This window comes from Gorilla gorilla, chromosome 6 (genome assembly GCF_029281585.2).
Source record: "Gorilla gorilla gorilla isolate KB3781 chromosome 6, NHGRI_mGorGor1-v2.1_pri, whole genome shotgun sequence".
In the NCBI taxonomy this organism is placed as follows: domain Eukaryota; kingdom Metazoa; phylum Chordata; class Mammalia; order Primates; family Hominidae; genus Gorilla; species Gorilla gorilla.
Window position 1 is genome coordinate 97905965 of NC_073230.2, and position 16388 is coordinate 97922352.

A 16388-nucleotide genomic window follows, 5' to 3' on the forward strand; every position below is an offset into this window, starting at 1 on the left:
TTTCCAACAACTCAACTGAAGCAATGACTGGTTCACCTCAATATCCCTTCTCTTTACACAAAAAATTTAAAAAATTTAAATATGTTATGGTAGAGATGCTAGACTTCAGTTAAAAAAATACACATCAAGAATGCTAACCTTTGGCTTAAAAAGATCTTTTCCTACCTTCACATTATCTGGATGCAGCCCCCCAGGGTGCTTGTCCATGTACTGACATAAATCAGTGTGCTAGAAAAGAAAAGGAAAAATGTATCAATAACCCTCTGGCTATAACATAATAAATCAATATTTTCCTACTTCAAAGTCACCATTACCTTCTGAACAGAGCACATAAAAGACAAGTGGGTGGATTTTTCAGTGTATGTAGTGGCATGCCTCCCCACCCCCTAATTTTAAACACAATTGAATCATTATTTTTCCCTCTCGGCTCTGTTTTATGTTAAATATTTCTATATATTAAAAAGAATACATGTCCATAATTTGTTAAGTGTCTCATTTCCTTTTCATTGAATATATCCTTATACTTTAACTTAGAAAACCACACATATTTAACCAATGCAATTATAATGTCAATTATCCCATATTTTCCAAGTGCAAATGCAAATAAAAATATTTATTTTATATGAGATAAAAATACCACAAATATATTCTACTAGTAAAATTAATCACTGGACTTATCTTTATGTCCATATTCAGAAAAAATAATTTTCAGGTTTCTAGAACTCCTGAATATATTTGAGCAAATATGCTTCATAAATTAACAGAAACATCTTCAAAATTAAAAATTAAGATAAATATATCCAGATATGTTTAAACGAATATTCAACATCTCATGCTGTTACTCTTTTAAATATGCAAGCTCGATTTGTCCACAAGTAAATATCTTCTTCTTAATGCTTTTTCTGCTTATATCATAAACTATATATAATTTTTTAAAAGCAAGTAGTTACTATTCACATTTTTATTCTTTTCTTGGAGTGTACTGTAAGATTTATAAAACTGAAACATTTAATCATTCAGTAAAAGCCAATGAACATGAGCATTTGTGCCCCAATATCAGGCCTGAATTATTGAGGAAGTACAAGTTTTATAGTACATTCAAGAACCTTGCTCTAGTCATTTATAACAACAGTTCAGGTTCTGTTATTAAGCTTTCATTGCATGCTAGGTTATAATTGCTGAGGATACAAAGCAGAAATTAGCCTTCATCATTCATCATGTACTTTTTGAGCCCATATGTTCCAGGCACAACACTAGTCACTAAGAACACAGGAGTAAATGAAACAGATGCAAATGGAAAAAAACCAGACATGCCACTGATTACAGTAAAGTCTGCTGTGTAGTATTTTAAGAATAGTGCTGGATGATGTTCAAGGGCACAGCAGGGGAAACCTAATGAGGTCTAGAGATTTCAGAAAGGTCTCTGGAAGAAGTTACTTCTAAGTAAGACATGAGTAGACAATGAAAGAAGTTAGCCAACTGAAGGGCAAAGGCAAAGAAAATGGGTCAGAGAAAATGCTCTTAGATATGTTCTGAGACAAAATTGCCTTTATCTTGGGCAACCCAAGCTTTGATTTAGCTTCTAAATCAAAGCGAAACTTCATGAGGGTAGAAACTATGATTAATTTGGAAATTATTCTCTCTCTGGTCCAGGCAAAATGTCAGACAAAGAGAAAAAGGAACTAAGTACAGATGGGAATAGTTTTACATACAGGATAGCACACTAAAAACAAACCTAAAATATGATTAAAATAGGTTCAATGGAGTTTTTCCTGAGTAACTATATAAAAGTTTTATTTCATGCATTTAGTGAAATGAGGAATGACTCTGGACCCCAAACTGCCATTTTGTAACTTCATATTATTAACTTCCCCATCCTTAAATAAGGATAACACCATCCTCAGAGAACAACAAATAAAGAACGAGAGAACATTTGTTTTTGAAGCCAGTACATGATAAGTACTTTTTACTTATAATATGATAGATAAAAATAAGGTATTCTTTTAAAATAATGCTCATTATAAGATCCAGGAGGGCAAGAAGTGTATCTAATCTGTTCAATGCTTCACACACAAGAAATAAAATGGTAAAAGAAAAGTACATCCAACCATATCAATAATCACATGTCCATGATGTGTTGAAATGCTTATTAAAAATGTAAAATCTCAGTTTTGAAAACAAATAAAATCAAATTCATACTGCTTCCCAAACACAAACTAAGAACAATAAATACCAAAAATCCAGAAAGTCTGAAAATAAATGTTTATTTATACTTTTGATATTTTGTTATTTATATTGCAAATATCAATAAAAAGGAATCAGATATATCAATGTAAAATCACGTTTAACATAATTCAAGAAACATGTATTCAACATTTGCACACCTAACAATAGGATACATTATTAAAAGCAAAAATTGACAAACATCAAAGAAGAAACGGAAAACTTCACAAAATCTTGAAGGGTTTTGCTTACTCCTTTCAAAAATTAACAAATGGAATTGGCCAAAAAAGTAAAGCTATAAAGGATATAACACAATTAAATAGCATGCCCAATAAACTCATGCTACACATGCTTTTTAAACACAAATGGCCTACTCACAAAAACTGACAATGTATGAGACAAAGAGAAAATCTGAAAAATTTCCAGAAAGCTGAAATCATATTACATCCTTTCCTCAAAACTGAATAAAATTAACATCAGAGTATATTATATTTCATCAACTCTAAGACATATAATTCTTTTCATCTTTGATATTGGAACAGCATTCATTTATGATTACCCAGGCAATGAATGCAATATAGTTGTTATTGCCTGTGTCTCAGCAAACTTTTTATTTTGCTCAATTTGCAGAGTTTACTCAATGGCATGAGTCACCAACAAACAACTTAAGGACCATCTGAAGAAGAAACAGTGAAGGGTGAGCCCTAATTGTTACCTAGAAACCATTTATTGAAATTTTCAGGTAAGATTTTTTTTAATGCCAGAATTAAAACTTCTCTAGCTCTTTCAATAAGCATAAAATAAAAATTCGGAATAAGAAGGCATTGAATCATAGTTTAATTCAGTGCATTTTTTCTTTTTTAGTAGTATATCAATAAGGTTTCTTCCAATCAATGGTGTTTTAAGTTCAATGGCAGCAGGAGGAAAATAAGGAAGAAAGAAAATCAGTTGAAGAGAGAGAATGAGAAAGGGAGGAATGAATAGAAAAATCTACTTTCCTAAAAATGTACAAAAAGTTAAAAAAAGTCTAAAAATACTTAAATCAGTAAAAAATGAATGATAATAAGTATGCTACATTTCAAAGCAATTAAATTTGGTCAGAGCATCAACAAGAAAATTTAGACCTTTAAATGTATTTATTTTAACATAAAAATGACTAAAAATGAATAAAACAACCAATAAAGTAAAGCTAGAGAAAACAAAAGAGAAAAGGAAAAAAAGAGAGAGAAGGGATCAATGCAGTTAATAGCAGACATTAAATAGAAAAACTAGAAAACAATAAGTTTGAACAATTAAACAAAAACCCACTTCTATGAAAAGCCTAATAAAACAAACCAACCTTTGGCAAGTCTGATTTTTTTAATTAAGTGAGGAGTTTGCCAAGACATAATCAACATTAAGAATGAGAAAAACGAGGGTGGACATGGTGGCTTATGTCTATAATCCCAGCACTTTGGGAGGCTGAGGCAGGCGGATCACTTGAGGTCAGAAGTTCAAGACCAGCCTGAGCAATATGGCAAAACCCCATCTCTACTAAAAATCTCAAAAAAAAAAAAAAAAAATTAGCCAAGTGCAATGGCAAGTGCATGCAATCCCAGCTACTCGGGAGGCTGAGGCAGGAGAATCGCTTGAACACAAGAGACGGAGGTTGCAGTGAGTCAAGATGAAGCCACTACACTCCAGCCTGGGAGACAGAGCAAGACTCTGTCTCAAGAGAAAAGAAAAGAAAAGAAAGAATGGGAAAAGTGACAACTAAAATTGTGAAGATTTTAAAATACAGCACTGTACATCTTTAAACCAGTACATTTGATATCTAGAAAAAAAATGTTTTTCTAAATAAAACGTAAGTTACAAAATTTGTAAGACATAGGAAGGGCTATAACTAAAAAGGTACTGAATTCAGACTGTTTTAATAAAAAATGCTCCGAATCTTCAAATAACATATACAAGTTATTCCAGAGTACAGAAAAAGATAAGAATGCTTCCTACTCCTTCTTTAAAACACATTGTCAAACTAGGCAAGCACAAGAAAGGGATGGAGGGAACTAAAACAATCTCTCTATGATCACAGTCACAGATGTATATATTCTAAAAATAATAACAGTAGGTGCTAAAATTCAATATGGCATTAAAAAACTAACACATCAAGACCAAACAAGGCTAATCTTAGAAATGAGAAATAGTTCAATATAAAAACATATGTTAATGTGATCCTCTAAAATTAACAAATTAAAGAAGTGGAATAGTGGTGGGTACAAAAGAACATTTATGGTGTTATATATATGGCATGTATTTATAGAATGCCAACTTTGCATAAATAAGATGAACTCTACACTCACACAGCTAGCATTCTGTGAATATTATATGCTTGTGAATTATCTTAAACTTTTCTAAGAATAAAGTATTCAAGCTTCTTGTTTAAAATGAAACAACAAAACTATGAGGAAGGAAATACATTAGGACTGGAGAAAAAAAATTCCTGATCCTCCAAGTCCAATGACACTAGCATCAAGAATTGCAGGAAAAAGATCATCTCTAGAAATGAGATCTGGGAAAACTTAAAAGACTTTTCTAAACCTTTAAAATTTTAGGTTTTTTTTAGATGTAGGGCACGAAAATGTAGTATGTGTATGCGCCCACATCATCTATACACACACGGCTTCCTCAGCTGTGTAACCTTGAGCAGGTGACATAACCTCTGTAAATCAGTATTACATAACTTTGAGCAAGTGACATAACCTCTGTAATCAGTATTACATAACTTTGAGCAGGTCACATAACCTCTGTAATGAAGACAATCCTAGTTCAATTTTCATATTAACCTCACATGGTTATTGTGAAAATTAACTGGCAAACATCCATAACAGTCTCAGAACATTGTCCAGCATATTGTGGATATTATAGGTGATGATGATTCATGATGATGATGATGACGGTGATTTTCTGTAGCATGTTTAGAGGTAGGGAAGTAGGGAAGAATTGTTGGAAGAGATTGAAATAAAAACAGGAATGATACATACAGTCAAAAGTTCCCTAGGAACTTCTAGGAGTTGCATTTAATCTTTACATATGTGTTCTTCCTATGTGCATGCCCAGACATTCCCATTCCCATGCCACCACTCTCTATATATAATCACTGAAACTACATCTAGCATTATATCACTAACCTCAGAGTGCTCTGAGTGATTAGAGGCAAGAATATGGAGAATCTCATATGGAAGAGGGAACAAGAGGTAGTACAACGTCACATTTTCCACCTTAACATTGATGTTTCACAAATTTCTATTTTACCTAAACTAAAAACAGTTTGTTTTCCCTCTCTCTTTTTAAATACATAGTATTGTGCCTAGGACTGCATTACATGTGCCTGAATTACAAATTTCATTATATTGTACATATCTTTTTTCTTTATACATTCTTTCCTTAGTTTTACTCATTGGATTATGTGATCCTTATGATTTGCACTTATCCAGAAATACAGAACTACACTTAAGAATAATGCCAAAAGGCACTGCTGGGTATAAAGTTCTGAATAGAACCTCACTATGGCATATGACCAACAGCTCACTCTCCTGTGATGACATACTAATAAGCTCAGATGCATCTGGCTTGATCTCTGGCTATTTCTTATTCTAATACCAAGAGGACCACCTATAGACTAGACCCCTGGTAACTACGCATATCCAAAAGATTGCTTCCCTCCAATCCCTACCATGGCTATGGGCTAACATCTCCTCTTTCCTTCACTATATTATGCCTCACCTCTTCTTCCCACACTTTCCCCTTTACTCCATCACCATTGCTATGCCTTAGGATAATGCTACCAGATATACTTGTGTCTGACAAGGTTACACCTGAATGCCTTCCATGAAGTCGGTGGTTTTAAAGGAAGCTATCAAGTGTGGCTTGACTTAGAAACCAAGCAGAAGACAGAGTGAGCGCAGAAAGAGGCTCTGAAGACTCAAGCCCCACACTAGCATATATTCCTTTCAAAATCAGTATCCTCTGGGAGGCCGAGGCAGGCAGATCACGAGGTGAGGAGATAGAGATCATCCTGGCTAACACAGTGAAAACCTATCTCTATTAAAAATACAAAAAATCAGCCGGGTGTGGTGGTGCACGCCTGTAGTCCCAGCTAATTGGGAGGCAGAGGCAGGAGAACTGCTTGAACCCAGAAGGCAGAGGTTGCAGTGAGCCAAGATCGTGCCACTGCACCCCAGCCTGGGTGACAGAGCGAGAATAAAAAAAAAAAAAAACAAACAAACAGTATCCTCTTTTCCTGCTGTTGAATAACCCATCAGGTAGCATTTATCTGGTTATTTACATAGGTGCAGGACTATCTCCAGGGGAAGGAATCCGAGGAGAGTATCTGAAATCATAACCCTCTTGAGGTGAAATGTTTTCTGTAAAAGAGTTTATGAGGTTTAGACTGTGGGTTTCCCATATTGATTTGATTTCTCTGTGGCTGGATCAATATAAAAAGCAAGAGAAAAATAACCCCTTGTGAAAAGACAGAACACGGAAAGACCACAGAAAATTGAAAAGACATTTTACTCATAGGCATTTTCACAGTTGAGTCTCAGTTAACTGCAGTCATATGCAGATCTGAGAACTATACTGACTCATCTTAGTCATGTGGTGCAACAACAGCCATGAGGCTCAAAAGGAAAGACACAGAAGAAAACTGGAAAGATTAATTATGTATATAATGTCCATTTTAAAACAGGTGTGAGTGGAGAACTGCCCCTTTTAAAAGAGGAGGACAGAGAGGCCAGATCAAAGAAAAGGTAAAAAACAAGCTAGAAAACAACACTCACCTTTGCATATTTTCCTCTCTCCATCCCTTACCCTGTTTTGAATCTGACCTTGGGTCAAGGGAAAGAAGCAATATCCCTCCATCTAAAGCCACTGGTAAGAAAGCTATCTGAAACTCAGACCACCTCTTGGACATGAAATTTTGCCATTTCCAGGGCAGAAACAAGTATAGGAGAACTGTTAATAGGCTTCCTCTTTCAGTAAGTGCTTATGTTTCTCTTTACCTAACATTATTCATGAAGTGAGGTTTTCCAATTGTTGACTCTTCAAATGATCAGACCTCCTATTCATGAGACAGAAAGTTCCTCAGAGAAATTCTGCTTTTGCATTAGCATTGGCTTTCAAACTAGACTTTCCCCTTCAAGCAAAAATCCAAATAAAGCCCCTTCCTGAACACATGTATTTGTTTCCATTCTCCTACAATGTCAAGCCTGGTGTACACAATATTTGTAAGCTAATTTCGATGTTCTTCAGGAGCACTGCCAAAATGTGACATTGAAAATAGCATAGCCCTAGTTTTTGCATTTAGGCTAAAAATAAGGAAGTCATTCCATGGAGATGACCAACAGAAATACTCTCTTGAAAGTTACATTAAACACAGACTCTATATCCTTAACTTCTGTTTCATTTAATTTTCTATTTGACAGCGAGAGGACAGTCAATATATTCAAGCTTTGCATAGATTTTATAACATACACACAAATGAAAATAGTTTCACTGGCATAAGGATACAGAAAGACTACAAAAAATAATTCTGAATTTAATCTTAAATAGGTAGGCATAGTTTATGTGTAAACACCAAATTTGTTATATTTTGTTTTGAAAATGATGAAAACTTTAAGTGAACACATTGTTTTAAAAATGGGATATGTTACAAACTAGTCAATATGGTGCAAAAGGGAAGCATAAAAATTCCCTGATTGATCTCTGCTTGTTTAAGAAGCTCCCTTGGGTATACATACCATCTGATTATAGACACTCCAACCTCTTCCAGGTGAATGAACCCATTATAAAAAACTCTAAGCCACTCTTTCAATGGTAAGAGGAAATATCAGAAGTCCACTATTTTCTGAAGAAAAAGGGCAATAATTTCTACTTTTCTGTGGTACCCCATGTGGTCCCAAAATTTATGGCAATGACAGTAATTATTAGTGTGGCCAAGGAAGCAAGGGTGGATGCCTTGATGCTTATTTTCCCACTGGCCAATGTCATCTTCATTACCAGTGTCCCATGTCTGAGACACAGTGCACACACCACACACATTTCACTACAACCACACTTAAGGGTGGTTCTGAACTTTGAAATAACTCACTATCCTTTCATTAATAGTTTTTAATCTACTTCACCTGCACCTTATTACACTCATGTAATTTATTGGGAAATTGTTACTGCTAGAGGCAACTGAAGAAAACTTACAGAAGTTGAACCCTCCTTTCTTCTATAGCAATCAATGCCATTTTCCTCTAGGTATAACCTCTGTTTTATTCAGCCTACATTGCTATAAGAATTAAAACATCAAATTACTGAGCAGTTAGGTTCAAACTGCTCTTACATGCAGTCCACAAGATTAAATTGACTTCGAAATTGCACTTTTCCCTGTTATGCTTTACAGTACTTATCTACTTCACTTCCAAATTATAACTAATAAAATTATAATGTGAGTTCCAATACATGAGAATCATTCGTTAACGAGAAAAAAGGGAAAGGAAAGTTTAACCAACTTATCCTTTAAAACGAAATCACAGGCATTCAGGGTGTTTAACAGAGGAAGTCTGTACCCACTGTACATTATATATCAAAGGGGCTCTATCTACCTACCCACCTACCTACCTATCTACCTACCTATCTATTGAGACAGGGTCTCTCTCTGTCACCCAGGGTGGAGTGTAGTGGTGTGATCATAGCTCACCATAACTTCAAAGTCCTAGACTCAAGGGATCCTCCCTCTTTAGCCTCCCAAGTAGCTAGGACTACAGGAATGTGCCACTACATCTGACTAATTTTCTTATTTTTTACAGAAACGGACTCTCACTATGTTGTCCAGGCTAGTCTCGAACTCTTGGTCTTAGGTGATCCTTCCACCCTGGCCTCCCAAAGCACTAGGATGACAGGCTTGGGCCATCATGCCTGGCCTAGAGGAGTCCGTTTTCAAAACAGTGATTAACAAACAAAACATTGCAAGCATTTTATCAAATGTTATTCAGGTTTAATGCTATATTAAAATTCCATATCATCTTTAACAACAAAAACAAGCCATTCATGAACCAGTAAAAAAGTGCTGTCTCTCTACTCTGAAGACAAGATTATAATTACAACTAGATTATTATGCCTCAAGTTGCATCATAAGACATGGTATGATGATAGAGACAATATGGTCTGCAAACTATTTCATCATCAAACAATCAGATATGTTATTCTCAAGTATTCCACTGTTCCCGTATAGACTTATTTGACACATTACAATGCCTGTTTATGTTTTATTTTTACCTGGTTTTAAGCCATTTAGGAAAGATTTAAAATTCTACCAGTATACCACATACATATTTCCTAAAGAGGGTAAAAGTAGTTATCGTACACAGTATTTTATACTACATAAAAATCCTCTCATAGCAATCACAGTGCAATAGTTTATGCCTAATTAAATTAGCCATTTCTTTTTAGTCATAACATGTATTCTCTTTCTTCTTTTTGGTCATAATAAACCTGTACGTGTCTTACATGTCCCATAATTCTGTCTAAATGATTTCAGCTGTCATTTCTGAATCCAAAATGTACGGGCAGCCTGGGGCTGGTGACTGGAACAGGAAGCATTTCCAAATGCATTCCCATCATGTAAACCAGCATCCTGAAAAATCCCTTCCATTAAAACAAAAAACTTACTATTTGGCTTCTGGCAATGACATCATGGATAGACAAATTATATAGCTCTGTCCAGGCAGTAAGACTATTGCAAACTATTCTTCTCTGATAAAAGGAATGCAGGTATTCATGCTTTAATAGTTCAAGTGTCTGAAGTGGTTTCAATCTCATAGGAGTTAATTCTTAAACCCAAACATATTTCTATATCCATATATATATAAATACCACATAAAACGTATTAAGTATAAATGATTTTCTTTTTGTAAACTAAATAAACTCAGTGTATAGTTTTGGGATGTTTCAAAAAATTAAGAAAAATTTGCTAGAAGTAAACCATTCTATAGAACCATATGCTATTCCAGCATTAGAAAAATGTGTAAAATGTGCTCTCTTCAAATAGTGGAGGAAAGGGTTAAGCAGTATGATTTATATGCCCTCTGGCAAACCATTCACAAGCCTAAATCATATAACAAATGTTCATGGAGTCAAACAGTCACTTGAAAAGGACGTTCATGCTATTTTGAAGCCAGGCTGATTTTTTAGAGGAATGAGAATGAAATGCTGTGATCATTGAATATGCTCAAGAATTGTTTAAAAAGGAAGAAAAAAAACAGGCTGACAAAGTGGGCCACACAAAATATTCTGGAGTCCAAGTCAGGGTAGAAAGAAAGAAAAAAGGAACTGAAATAGTACTCAGGAATATCTTAACTCTCAAACACTTTCTGGAGCCACTCTGATAGGAATATGGAAGATCTCGAAATCACAGGGTGAAAGCAACATGAATGAACAGAGTTAGAAACAAAGAACTAACGGAAGAGAGAACAGATAAAGGGAAGGAAGACAGAGGAATCAAATACAGCCATCCTGAAATAACTTTTGCTGACTACAGGGGTGAATAATAGAGTCTTTTTAAAAATAATCTAGGTTCTAAAAGGTACTAAAATGCGTGACTCAGAAAACTGAACCGTATTGTAATGAGCTTCAGGTACCTGTTACTTTTATTATTATTATTATTTTTAGATGGAGTCTTGCTCTGTTGCCAGGTTGGAGTGCAGTGGTGCCATCTCAACTTACTGCAACCTCCGCCTTCCGGGTTCAAGCGATTCTCCTGCCTCAGCCTCTCGAGTAGCTGGCACTACAGGCAGAAGCCACCACGCCCAGCTAATTTTTGTATTTTTAGTAGAGAGGGGGGTTCACCATGCTGGCCAGGATGGTCTCAATCTCCTGACCTCATGATCCGCCCGCCTTGGCCTCCCAAAGTGCTGGGATTACAGGTGTGAGCCATTGCGCCCAGCCTACTTTTAATTTTCAAAACAGTAATTCTGGAACACATAATCAAATATAAAATATTAAACAATTTGTTAATTTGGTTACCCCATTTTTTGGCATGCTAATGAAAAAATCATAATTTTCAAACTCTTATAATAAGTGAAGTATTACAAAATGTATAAAGATGAATAAAAAAGTATTCACAATTTAGGAGTTTACTTATGACTATAAGGAAAAGAATAATGGCAATGAAATACATGACAATATATAATCTTTCTCTTCTTAATTAAAAATGAAGCATTTATAACTTTGTTCATATAATTTGACCCAGTGGTAACAATTTTAGGGAGACTTGTTCCAAGAGAAAATTCAGAGGAATGTATTAGAAGCAATGTTATTAAGATTTTACAATGCAAAATACAGAGGAACTCTTAAACATGGTCATGAATATCTGATCACTTATGGGGCAAAAGTTGTAAGCTAGACTCCAAGACAAGACAAACTAAAAATCTCTCAAATGGGAGAAATAGTTTGAAAAATAAATTTATGTTACGAATAGAGTATATCTAAATCTTCCTGGTTAGATGTATATTATACACAATGTAGAATAACAATGCTTTCAGAGAAAGTAATGGTAAACAGTGAAGTATATGAACTATCTGTTTGCTACATATGACGAAAGAGGCAAATTATATTGCTACTCTTATGGCTAGCCTGAAGCATAGCATCTTTAGGTAAGATCTCCGTGATTTAAGTAAAACTGTATTTTTAAATTATTTCAATATAGTGTATATAAAGAGGCAAAGTAATTAGGTTTCTCAAACTCAACGAGAAAAGGATCACACCAACATTATTTTTAAAAATTCAAGTTACCTACAGAGTATTGTGCTCTGAAACATGAGAAAATGAAGAGTAGTAAAATATACTGTTAAGAATCCATAAAATTGTAAAAAATTTGTTCCAAGTAGCTCTCTTAACAGCAAACAAACAAACAAAATCCCTCATATATAGCTAGGGGAAAAACTCACAAATTTTTCTATCTGGAGTACTGCCAAAAGTTAAAATGGGTAGAAACTCCAAACTATTTATCAGTACCTATGAGCAAATGTCAAATTCCTGACTTGTCTGTCAAATGAAAAAATAGCCAACAATCAACTCATCACTCTTTCTCTTCTTTTTTTACTACTAGCTTTGCTCAATCCATGGATAAAGAAAATGTACTTAATCTCTTGCTGTGTATGGGTATGAAATTAAAGATACTCTGGCAAAAAAGAACTTTTTTTTCAATCATTGGACACTTGCAAACTTTCAAAAATAATAACTTTCTCAGGACCCTGATATATTTGGCAAACATCACTGATGTTTTGAATAAAAATCCTGAAACTTCAAGCAGCAAAGACCAACACCATTGCTCCTCATAATATGTTTTACGCTTTTATGCCAAAATCTTGTTAGGTAGTCAGTGAATCAGAGCTAAAAATATCCCTTCATTCTCTTGACTTAGTGCCATTTGCCATTAGAAGGTTACTTTAAAAATATTTCAAGGGAAAGAACAAAATCCCATCTAGTCTGTTTGGGATGAATTCAGGTAATGCTTTCCCGATGCGAGGGCTGAAAATATCATTTGAAAGTCACTCTTAGCAAAATGTTAAAAGAAGTTATTGGTGCTCAAATTTGAATCAATTACCAAAAATCACTTGAGAAAATTATACTTGAGAATTTTGGGTAAAATATCTCTCAATATTTACTTCAAAACAAATTAGTAGGCTTGGCATGTAATTACCATAATCAAGATATGAAGTTTCTTGAAATGATTTTTATCAAGGAAAACACAGTAGAAACCCTATTTGGCAAAAAAGGCAACATACTTGTGCTCAACCCTTGACATTATGACAAAAAAGCTGGTGTTAAGCAAGCCAACTCAGTGCCCTCATAGAGAAAACATGTGGTTTTTAAATATTAAAAAGCCAGATTCAGAAGCTTAATAAAATCTGTTAAAATAATCATTGATGGAATTTGTTTTAAGAATTTTAAATTTATCCAAAAATTATTTTTTATTTATTTCTTCTAAAGAAAAACGAGATATATGTGCAGAATGTGCAGGTTTGTTCCATAGGTATATGTATGCCATTGTGGTTTGCTGCACCTATTGACCCGTCCTCTAAGTTCCCTCTCCTCACCCTCCACCCCCAACAGGCCCTGGTGTGTTTTGTTCCTCTCTGTGTCCATGTGTTCTCAATGTTCAACTCCCACTTATGAGTGAGAACATGCAGTATTTGGTTTTGTGTTCCTGGGATTGCTGAGAATGATGGCTTCCAGTTTCATCCATGTCCCTGCAAAGGACATGATCTCATTTCTTTTTATGGCTGCATAGCATTCCATGGTGTATATGTGCCACATTTTCTTTATCCAGTCTATCACTAATGGGCATTTGGGTTGCTTCCCTGTCTTTGCTATTGTAAATAGTGCTGCAATAAACATATGTGTACATGTGTCTTCATAGTAGAATGATTTATAATCCTTTGGGTATATACCCTGTAATGAGATTGCTGAGTCAAATGGTACTTCTGGTTCTAGATCCCTGAGAAATCGCCACACTGTCTTCCATAAAGGCTGACAATCCCACCAACAAGTAAAAGCATTCCTATTGCACAGCCTCGCCACCATCTATTGTTTCCCGACTTTTTAATAATTGTCATTCTGACTGGCATGAGATGGTATCTCGTTGTGGTTTTGATTTGCATTTCTCTGATGATCAGTGATGTTGAGATTTTTTTCATGTTTGTTGGCCGTGTAAATGTCTTCTTTGAGAAGTGTTCATATCCTTTGCCCACTTTTTTTGGGAGGGTTGTCTTTTTACTGTAAATGTGTTTATGTTCCTTGTAAATTCTGGATATTAGACCTTTGTCAGATGGGTAGCTTGCAAAAATTTTCTCCTATTCTGTAGGTTGCCTGTTCACTCTGATGATACTTTCTTTTGCTGTGCAGAAGCTCTTAAGTTTAATTAGTTCCCATTTGTCAGTTTTGGCTTTTGTTGCAATTGTTTTTGGCGTTTTTGTCATGACATCTTTGTCCATGCCTATGTACTGGATAGTACAGCCTAGGTTTTCCTCTAGGGTTTTTATGATTTTGGGTTTTACATTTAAGCCTTTAAGCCATCTTGCACTAAATTTTGTATAAGGCATTAAGGAAGGGTTCCAGTTTCAGTTTTCCACATATGGCTAGCCAGTTTTTCCAGCACCATTTACTGAATAGGAGATCCTTTCCCCATTGCTTGTTTTTGTCAGGTTTGTCAAAGATCAGATAGTTGCAGATGTGTGGTGTTATTTCTGAGATCTATGTCCTGCTCCATTGATCTATATGTCTGTTTTGGTACCTGTACCATGCTGTTTTGATCACTGTAGCCCTGTAGCATAGTTTGAAGTCAGGTAGCGTGATGCCTCCAGCTTTGTTCTTTTTGCTTAAGATTGTCCTGGCTAAACGGGTGTTCTTTGATTCCATATGAAATTTAAAATGGTTTTATTCTAATACTGTGAAGAATGTCAGTGGTAGATTGATGGGGATACCATTGAATCTATAAATTACTTTGGACAGTATGGCCATTTTCATGATATTGATTCTTCCTATCCTTGAGCATGGAATGTTTTTCCATTTGTTTGTGCCCTTTCTTATTTCCTTGAGCAGTGGTTTGTAGTTCCCCTTGAAGAGGTCCTTCAAATCCCTTGTTAGCTCTATTCCTAGGTATTTTATTCTCTTTCTAGCAATTGTGAATGAGTGTTCATTCATGATTTGGCTGTCTGCTTGCCTACTGTTACCATAAAGGAGTGCTTGTGATTTTTGGACATTGATTTTGTATCCTGAGACTTTGCTGAAGTTGCCTTTCAGTTCAAGAAGTTTTTGGGCTCAGATGATTGGGTTTTCTAAATACAAAATCATGTCATCTGCAAACAGAGACAACTTGACTTCCTCTCTCTTTGAATACCCTTTATTTCTTTCTGTTGCCTGATTGCCCTGGCCAGAACTTCCAACACTATGTTGAATAGGAGTGGTGAGACAGGGCATCCTTGCCTTGTACCAATTTTCAAAGGGAATGCTTCCAGCTTTTGCCCATTCAATATGATATTGGCTGTGGGTTTGTCATAAATAGCTCTTACTATTTTGAGATATGTTCTATCAATATCTAGTCTATTGAGAGTTTTAACTTGAAAGAACATTGAATTTCATCAAAGGCCTTTTCTGCATCTATTGAGATAATCATGTGGTTTTTGTCACTGGTTCTGATTATGTGATGGATTACATTTATTGATTTGCATATGTTAAGCCAGCCTTGCATCCCAGGGATGAGGCCAACTTGATCGTGGTGGATAAGATTTTTGATGTGCTGCTGGATTCAGTTTGCCAGTAATTTATTGAGGATTTTTGCACTGACGTTCATCAGGGATATTGGCCTGAAGTTTTCTGTGTTTGTTGTTTATCTTCCCAGTTTTGTTATGAGGATGCTGCTGGCTTCACAAAATGAGTTAGGAAGGGGCCCCTCTTTTTCAATTGTTTGGAATAGTTTCAAAAGGAATGGTACCAGCTCCTCTTTGTATTTCTGGTAGAATTCAGCTGTGAATCCATCTGATCCGGGGCTTTTGTTTGTTTGTTTACTGCCTCAATTTCAGAGCTTGTTATTGGTCTACTCAGGGATTAGACTTCTTCCTGGTTTAGTCTTGGTAGGGTATATGTGTCCAGGGATTTATCCATTTCTTCTAGATTTTCTAAGTTTATTTGCGTAGAGGTGTTTAAAGTATTCTCTGATGGTAGTCTGTATTTCTGTGGGGTCAGTGGTGATATCCCCTTTAACATTTTTTATTGTGCCTATTTGATTCTTCTCCCTCTTCTTCTTTATTAGTCTAGCTAGGAGTCTGTCTATTTTGTTAATTTTTTCAAAACACCAGTTCCTGGATTCATTTATTTTTTGGAGGTTTTTTTTTATGTGTCTCTATCTCCTTCAATTCTTCTCTGATCTTAGTTATTTCCTGTCTTCTGCTAGCTTTTGGATTCGTTTGCTATTGCCTCTCTAGCTCTTTTAATTGTGATGTTAGGGTGTCAATTTGAAATTTTTCTAGCTTTCTGATGCAAGCATTCAGTGCTACAAACTTCCCTCTCAAGAGTGGTTTAGCTGTGTCCCAGAGATTCTGGTACCTTGTTTCTTTGTTCTCACTGGTTTCAAGGAACTT

The 16388-nt window shown here is 35.2% G+C and overlaps 1 protein-coding gene across 7 annotated transcripts in view; it reads right to left on the reverse strand.

Moving 5' to 3' along the window:
• The window catches only part of CDK14 (cyclin dependent kinase 14), a 635487-nt gene that overhangs the window by 307124 nt on the left and 311975 nt on the right, over nt 1–16388 (reverse strand). For all 7 annotated transcript variants that reach the window (XM_063708268.1, XM_019031337.4, XM_063708269.1 and 4 more), the window contains one exon: nt 166–228. In XM_063708268.1, coding sequence (XP_063564338.1) covers nt 166–228 — 63 coding nt within the window. The remainder of the gene's footprint in view (nt 1–165; nt 229–16388) is intronic.